The 9,110-nt window shown below is 42.4% G+C and overlaps 1 protein-coding gene across 4 annotated transcripts in view; it reads right to left on the bottom strand.

Annotated features, from left to right (window-relative positions):
- Window positions 1–5,904: 5,904 nt before the first annotated feature.
- MARF1 (meiosis regulator and mRNA stability factor 1) overlaps window positions 5,905–9,110 on the bottom strand; it is a 35,684-nt gene continuing 32,478 nt past the window's right edge. For 2 of the 4 annotated variants that reach the window (XM_074965403.1, XM_074965402.1), the window contains exon 27: window positions 5,905–8,516. In XM_074965403.1, the coding sequence (XP_074821504.1) occupies window positions 8,281–8,516 (236 nt within the window). In that variant the 3' untranslated portion in view covers window positions 5,905–8,280. The remainder of the gene's footprint in view (window positions 8,517–9,110) is intronic. The other 2 variants (XM_074965404.1, XM_074965405.1) reach the window with 2 other exon arrangements.

The raw sequence follows: 9,110 nt of genomic DNA, 5'->3' as shown, positions 1-9,110 counted from the left end.
GGGAAACTATATATACACACCACCCTAGCCTAGGCACCCTTTATGGGCAATACTCCCCCATTCACAAGCACTGCGTCCAGGGGTTTAAAACAAAGAGAATGTATTGGGGGCAGGGGCGTGTGTGGGGACAACAGAATAAACTTGGGAAAGCCGACAATTAACAGTGTCTATTAGATAAGACTCCGCTGCCCAGGGCGTCCTAACAACAGTCCCAACCTCAATCCCCTTCTTGCAGTGGTGGGAGGCTAATGCATTCTGGACACTTCCCTCCTCCCCAGCTCCCCACTCACAGTTCGCTGTCCAGGGCTACAGAAGTCCAAGGATTCTGGCAGGTCCAAGGATTTGGCAGCTGACTGGGATGCTCCGGAGGCTCCACCACCTAACCCAACTGAAGCGATGTCAGCTTTGATTGCTGGGTAGGGAGGCCTGCAGTGGAGTCCCTCAGGTAGGCTGCTGCTCTCCGCAGATTCAGTCCAAGTCACCTCAGTGTTGTCACTGGTCTGAGTGCCGCCTCAGCTCAGCCCAGCCGCTTGCCTCAAATTCACCTCAGCTCAGCCCAGCCCATTGCCTCAAATCTGTTTCAGCTCAGCCCATCGCCTCAGATCCACCTCAGCTCAGTCTGCTACCTCCAAGCTATCCACTGTCTTGAAGCTGCCTCTGTGCCAAGCCTTTAGCAAGGGATCAGAGGTAGAAAGGATTAGTAAAAAAGTCCTTGCCACCAAAAAGGCACTCTCCCAGCACAAGGCAGGAGCCCCTTTTCCTATTTCCCGCTCTCTCCTGGTAACCCTGTCCAGGATCTTACCCAACTATACCTGCCTGCAGTGGTGGCCAGGGAGACCCCTCACACCAGGGACCTTTGGTGTAGTTCTCTTGTCCTGTCATTTCCACAGTTGACAATAGCATTTATTACCCCTCAAACTCAAACATTTAACTGTCCGTTAATCAAAATTCTCCCAACTGTCCCATAAGGCCTACCCCATGCAGTCATTTCCCCATGCCAACCAACAGATGCCAGCAAAGAGCGCCCTTCCCTCTGGAGCCTCGGTCCACATGGAGTTCTCAAGCAGCTCTAGGCAGCTCTTCTTCCTATTCACCAACAGGTGTCAATAGTGATTTCTCTACTGTCTAGGACAGGAGTGGCCAACCTGAGCCTGAGAAGGAGCCAGAATTTACCAATGTACATTGCCAAAGAGCCACAATAATACGTCAGCAGCCCCCCATCCGCTCTCCAGCCCCCAGCACCTCCTGCCTGCCGACAGCCCCCAACAATCAGCACCTAGTCCCCCCTGCCCCCACCCACTGCAATAAGCTGTTTCACGTGTGCAGGAAGCTGGGCAGGGCAGAGGAAAGAGGGCATGGCATGCTCAGGGGAAGGGGCAGGGCCTTGGGAGAAGGGGTGATGGGGGGGCAAGGCTTGGGACAGAACATGGGGTTGAACAGTGAGCAACTCCCAGCACATTGGAAAGTTAGCATCTATAACTCCAGCCCCAGAAACAGTGCCTAGGTAAGGAGCCACATATTAACCTCTGAAGAGCCGCATTCGGCTCCGGAGCCACAGGTTGGCCACCCCTGGTCTAGGGCTTCAGGACACAGGGCTCACAGAGCATTAAACGATGCTCCAGTATTTGTCTAGGAATAATTAAAAGATTACTATGAGAAAATATTAAGCTCAGGAATGACTGTGCGCAAATTTGTCCGTGTTTTAGGCAACAAGTCAAGTGCACTGTGCTATGTATTCATAAAATAGTGACCCCATGGTATGTTGGAAACTTTTTGATATGTGCAAATGACATTATCAAGTCAATCTGAGTCCAATTTTGAATAAAGTCACATGAATAAGAGGGTGAAGCCTGAACTCTGGTTGTAAGGGGAGTTAAGCACCTAGTTTGCCTTAAAAAATCTCCCCCACACCTCCTCTCAGGAAGGACCTTTATAATCTAAGGGAAGAGTTGCTGGCAAGCACACACACAAAAAAAAAAACAACACACCCACAAAACCCACACAGGACTGTGCAAAGTATATTACAAATTCCACTACATATTCCATGATTTAGGTTAAAATTTGTCTTATGAATGTAGCTCTGTGACTAACTTCAGGAGATAAGAAATCATTTGACCAGACCATGAGCATCCAGTGTACAGGATTATCACCTACACACTGATTATCAATAAAGTGGCAGTGACACCACCACATATAATTAAAAATGTATCCAAATCTTTTTTATATGTTGCCATGGAGTATCCAAAATTATGTTTTGGTTAGTGATGAGGGCAATATTTGGCCAGGCAAAGTGAGGTCTAACCCTCAACTTGATGGTATTTCTCTGCTTGTCTATAGTGTAATAACTTTTGAACACCATATCCAATCAATTCCAAAATGTCAAGGAATGTTCTAGGCATCAGTGGACACAATCCTATTATTTTTTGTGCAACTCTGAACACCAGAAGAGCCCAAATCAGAGGAATATTATGGCTCCCTGACTTCCTGATGCTTCCAGAAGAGGAATCTCTCTGCCCTGCTGCTTACATGAGAGGCAGCAGCTTAACTTGTCACGGGGGAAATTTCTGTGACCTGGAGTCTAGCAGAAAGAAGGACTTACAGGGAGGAACCAGTGACTTAGGGGAAGAAGGCAAAAAGAGTAGGGGGTGGAGAGGGAGGAGATGAGGAACAGCAGAAACCAGAGGGATGGGAAAGTAGTGGTGGAGAAAGTAGCATGCTGAGGGGACAGTGGAGATAGAAAAAGTAGGGAGCTGGAGAGAACGTGGTAGCAATAGTGGTGGTAGAAGCATGGCCCTGGGGGAAAGGCAGGGTGCTAATGCTAAGGGGAGCAGGAACCCAGGGAGCACATGGACTTAGTGATGAGGGGAAGCAAGGAGTAGAGGGGCTGTGGGGTGATGAAGAAAGCAAGGATAGTTTGGGGGAAGGGAGATAGGGAAGGAAAAGCAAGTACCCAGGTGGGAAAATGAAGATTGGGAGAGGGAATACAAAGACCCTTGCATGAGGGATGGAAGGGAGTTGCGGGGGGGGGGGGGGGGTCCCTTGAATAAAGTGACATGGGAGAGAGTGAGACCAGGATCTTGTGAGGGGAGGAAATGGAGGAATGCAATGAGCTCTTGGTGTGCACAATGCACTCAGCCTACAGAAGCAATGAAGCATTAAACCCCTCCAGAGGGAGGAATTTCATGAGCAGCTGTGTATTGTATATTGAGCACCAGATACTTACTTTCAAGTGTAAATTTGTGATTTTTCATCCCGCTGTGCTTTGGTGTTCTTCATTTAGAAACCAGTTTTCACTCCCAAATTCTTCCCCAATACCTCTTTGCATTTTTACCCTTCCCCACAAATAGTAGTCAAACCAGAACAAAAAGTTAAATGAAACCAAAGACTACTCCATATTACATCTTACACTCTTGTAAGATGTAAAGCAGGCAAACCTAGCAATTTATATTTCTCAAACACTTCCAATGGCTCGCTTCTTAATTATTAAATTTATAGCCTACTGATTTATACAAATAGAGATTCTATGAAAAGACTTATTTAGCAAGAAATAAGAGGGTGACAAGGGGAAAATGAAACAAGGGAAGTGGTTAAAACAAGATAATGTAAAACCAAAAAATCAAACACTTGTCTGCTGAAGTTAAGTTACATGTTAAGCTGTAAAAAGGAGGAGTACTTGTGGCACCTTACAAATTTATTTGAGCATAAGCTTTCGTGGCCTAAAACCCACTTCATCGGATGCATGCAGTGGAAAATACAGTAGGAAGATTATATATAAACACACACAGAGAGAACATGAAAAAATGGGTGTTGCCATACCCACTATAACAAGAGTGATCAGTTAAGGTGACTATTATCAGCAGGAGAAAAAAACCCTTTGTAGTGATAATCAGGATGGCCCATTTCCAATGGTTGACAAGGTGTGAGTAACAGTAGGGGGAAAAATAAGCATGGTGAAATAGTTTTACTTTGTGTAATGACCCTCCACTCCCAGTCTTTATTCAAGCCTAATTTAATGGTGTCCAGTTTGCAAATTAATTCCAATTCAGCAGTATCTCGCTGGGGTCTGTTTTTGAAGTTTTTTTGTTGTAGTATTGCCACTTTTAGGTCTGTAATCGAGTGACCAGGGAGATTGAAGTGTTCTCCGACTGGTTTTTGAATGTTATAATTCTTGACCTCTGATTTGTGTCCATTTATTCTTTTATGTAGAGACCGTCCGGTTTGGCCAATGTACATGGCGGAGGGGCATTGCTGGCACATATCACATTGGTAGATGTGCAGGTGAACGAGGCTCTGATAGTGTGACTGATGTGATTAGGTCCTATGATGGTGTCCCCTGAATAGATATGTGGGCAGAGTTGGCAATGGGCTTTGTTGCAAGGATAGGTTCCTGGGTTAGTGTTTTTGTTGTGTGGTTGCTGGTGAGTATTTGCTTCAGGTTGGGGGGCTGTCCGTAAGCAAGGACTGGCCTGTCTCCCAAGATCTGTGAGAGTGGGGGGAGATCATCCTTCAGGATAGGTTGTAGATCCTTGATGATCCTGGTGAGGTTTTAGTTGGGGGCTGAAGGTGTTGCCTAGTGGTGTTCTGTTATTGTCTTTGTTGGGCCTGTCCTGTAGTAGGTAACTTCTGGGTACTCTTCTGGCTCTGTCAATCTGTTTCTTCACTTCAGCAGGTGGGTATTGTAGTTGTAAGAATGCTTGATAGAGATCTTGTAGATGTTTGTCTATCTGACGGGTTGGAGCAAATGCGGTTGTATCTTAGAGCTTGGCTGTAGACAATGGATCATGTGGTGGGTTCTGGGAGGGAGTTTGGATGTGGGAAGGGGCTCAGGGCTGGGAGGCAGGGTACAGGAGGCGGTGAGGGCTCTGGAAGGGGCTCAGAGGGTTGTGGTGTGGGAGGGTGTGAGTGGTGTGGGCTCTGGCTGGGCGGCGCTTACCTCGGTCAGTGGTGCTGCGGGGCTAAGGCAGGCTCCCTGTCTACCCTGGCCCCGCACTGCTCCCAGAAGCGGCCGGCATGTCTGGCCCCTGAAGGAGGAGGGAAGGGGGCTCCGCACACTGCCCCTGCCTGCAGGCACTGCTTCCGCCGCTCCCACTGACTGCAGTTTCTGGCCAATGGGAGCTGCGGAGTTGGTGCTCCGGACAGGGGCAGTGTGCAGAGCCCCCTGCCTCCCCCACTCCCGGGCAGCAGGGATGTGCCAGCCACTTCTGGGAGCTGCGTGGAGCCTGGGCAGGTAGGGAGCCTGCCTTAGCCCCGCTGCGCCGCCAGACTTTTAGCAGCCTAAAATCTCCCAGTTTAGCTTCAGTAGCCTCCAGGAGATAGAGCCTGATTCCAGGAGACTCCTGGCAAAACTGGGAGGGTTGGCAACCCTAAAAAAAGAGGGGATGTGATTGTAATTATGGAACAGAGGTTGCAGTTTTCATTAAACTATAACACCACTTTTAGAGAATCCTCTTGCTTCTATCCCCCTTCATTTCTCCCCCATTTAAGAGCAATAATTTATGGCATTCATCTTGTATACAGTACCCAGGTAAACAAGTTCTCTATTAATCTTGAATTAAATAGCTGCAACTAAAATTGCTCACTTTATTATTGAAAGTAGTGCTTATTCATTCAGGACCTATTATGCATATGAAGCAGCCTTTGTGCCAATAGCATATAAACACTTGAGGAGGTTTCATTAAAAGCAGCATATGTTTTTAAAAATCCAGACTAGTAAAATTTCAGGACTTCTGGTATGTTCATCCAGCTCTTCAAAAACTGCAGAGGGAATATATTTATATCTAAATTGGATATAATTGGAATTTTAAAGAATTCCATGGGAAGGTTTGTTGTTGGTTTTAATCTGGGTTTTTACAAAACAAAATGTTTTACTGCTTTACTTTGCCGGGATGACTGAACTTGGTGTGAGTGGGGGAAAAAGTAATACGCAAGAATTTTAAGATATTTGTCTGTTCTTAGGTAAATAAGGCAAGAGTTACATGCTTGCTTGAAAATTTTATTGACACAACCGTTTGGTCCCAACACACAAAACAGCACTTGAGTCACAAAAGAAAGTGTCTAACAAAATAGACAGCTATGAAAAACATTTTTCTTCCTCCTCCCACCTCGAGAAGATATAGTGCATGTAAGTTGAGGGTGACACTTTTTTTTTTTTTAAACAGACATGAATCTAAATTAGTACAATTAATTTGTAAATTAAAGAATTTCAAGGTCCTAATTGTTTTGAATCAGTAAGTCACATCATTCAATTAACCCTTTGGATAAAAAAATATATTGTAATTCAATTGGCTATTTTGTTACTCTATGAACACAACTTCCCCAAAATTTCTTCTATTACTTTCAAACAGCAATTTAATCAGAATTACACATGAATCAAAAACAAACAAAAAAAACCAACATATATATATATATATGCTGACCTCCATAAATGGTATAACCACCACATTCGCATAAACATAGTACAGAGTTGTACCTCAATTTTTCCTCTATAGCATCAATCATTTGGTTTACTTAGCACTTTGGATGACTTGTAATTGCATCTCATGAAAATATACACTTTTACTATTTTTTTGCACACACTACTGAAACAAAGATCTAAACGATCACTGTTAACCTTACAAAATCTATGTAAGGTTATAGCAGATGTTATTACATTTAACTCATGAAATTATTAAAAGCATTCTAAAAAAATTTACATTCTGTTTTTGCTTTCTATAACACTATGTCTGTAGAGGTTTAATAAGGACTCAAACACTGTGCCATAATGCTCAGAAAAACTTCCAAGTGTTTCCCTGTATTCATAATGGCTATAGAGTTTAGTATTGGTAATACCTGGCTATATTTAAAAGATTTTTTAACAAAATCTGACTTGTAAAATTCTGTCTATAGCCATTATTTCGTGGCATTTTCAATTGCTGGCTATGAAATCTGAGCCCACTTTCCATCACTCTTGTACATTACAAAATATAATCCATCTAAAAAAGAAACCATTCAACCAGTGGAAAACCTTAGGTATACATTCTTTCAGTTTTACAGGAAATTTAGTCTGCCTGGCAAATACAACCCATTGTAAATACCAAGTTTACCCAAAATGGGTATAAGGCCTCACTCACAGGACATTTCAGCCAACTAGAAATAAGGTCATTCCCACTGGTTTACCTTCCTTCCAAAGGCTGGCCTTTCCAAAAGCCAACACAAAATACCACAAAAAACTGAAAATAGCTTCCAACACTAGAAGTAAATATTAGAATAAAAACAGACACAGTTAAAAGACAATGTGACGAAGAGTAAGCTTCCCATTTACCAAACATGCTTAAAAAAATAGAAAACAAGGTTAAGCAGAATAACCTTGGCATTTCCACATACAGTTAGAACTTTCCTTACAAGTGGAAATAGCATCAATACCTTCCATCTTATAGCACTTTACATCACCTGCTCTATGATCCATAATTTATGCATTAAATGCATATTTTAGAAATATTGGAATCTTCCTAGTAACCTCATTTCCAGACACAATAGAGTGTCTTCATTTTACTTTAAACTCATGACACCAAGACAATCTTTTTTCCTTAACCCAATCCACGTCAAACTGGAACTAAACATAAAAGGGAAGCTTAAAACATCCTCAACTTCCTAGAAAGCTCCTCAACGGAACTGAAAGTTTCACAAAACGTTTAAAACAAATTTTGCAATAAATCCACATAATCTTCTACAGACATCTTACATGAAAGGAATTACAATGCAATTACAAATCACCAGAAGTTGCACTTAACACAAGCTTTCCCTTAGTACAATCAAAAACCCACCACACTTTGTTATTCCAATCCAGTAACGGTTAAAATTCCTCAACAGGCTTTTAAAGACAGATCATGCATTTTATTAATACTGTCTGAAACAATCAGTAAGCAACAGCCTATAGAATATATTATGCTACATGTAGGATTACACCACTGATGAGGCTTAAAGAAAATAAAATCCATTCCACTTTAGCTGAGTTTAAATTTTGCTGTAACTGAACACCATTGGTTTATCTGAGGGGGGAGAGGGGGAGGATGACTTGTTAAGAATAATTTAATGAATACTGGAAGTTTTTTCAAAATAATAAAAATAGTTTTCCCTGCTGACAGCTGTGTTCAGTGTAAAAAGAACAAAAACTTCACAGAATACATCTAAATACAAATTAAGTGACTTCTAGGCCGTCTCATTAAAATACATAAGGGCTAACAAATAGCTATATTTTTGTGCAGAGTCCAACAGTATTTGTCTTTCACACCAGAACAAAATTTAAAGCTTGGTTACAGGTGCAAGTGAAAAGTTTGCTGCCAATTTCACTTTGTTTTTGTGTTGCTTTTTGGCTGGGCTGTCCATTGCTTCCTTGCTTAGTTGAGTTTCAGAAGATTGATAGGGAGGCACTGAAGAATTCTCTGTGACACTAGATACCACAGGGCCACAGCTCAAGTTTCCTTTTGCTACTGTGGTAACAATTCTGTTTTTTTCTTCTTCTGTTAGAATCATCATCTCTAAAATAAATATAACAGCTAAATTATATACAAATATTTTACTTTCAAAACCAGATTCTTTTATGGCTATGCAGGAAAATCATTTGATAAGAGTTCTCTCTGTGCAGAAGTGTGACTAGCAGATTTAAGAACCACAGCACTCTGGTTCAGTTCTCATCTCTGCTGTTAATTTGATGCTTGGTTTTAACACTAAATATTTGTCTCGGTTTATCTATCTGCAAAATGGGTCTAATTCACAAACCACAATAAGCATCTCAAATACTTCATGTGAAGTACTGTAAAATTACTGTTAAAGGGCTGCTGCAGGTTGCTAAACTACTGCCATGTGCCATTGTAATGATGGCTACATTTTAATGGAGGAGGAAGCGATTCCTGTAAATACCGCATTTACCCTCACAAGAGCACTGTCGAATATTGTTTGTAAAGCACTGAGAGCTTCAGATGGAACACCTCCATATAAAGTGCAATTTATTGGAAGCAAATCCACAAAAAGTCAGTGGATCATGATCAGCCATTTGTTTGATGTTTTCAAATTTTAAAAAAAAGTTATCAGTCAAGTCTGATCAGTACCATGTAGGCTAGGCCTACAGTTCG

The sequence above is a fragment of the Natator depressus genome, chromosome 10 (genome assembly GCF_965152275.1).
Source record: "Natator depressus isolate rNatDep1 chromosome 10, rNatDep2.hap1, whole genome shotgun sequence".
Classification (NCBI taxonomy): domain Eukaryota; kingdom Metazoa; phylum Chordata; order Testudines; family Cheloniidae; genus Natator; species Natator depressus.
This window is presented reverse-complemented; position numbering and strand designations above follow the sequence as displayed.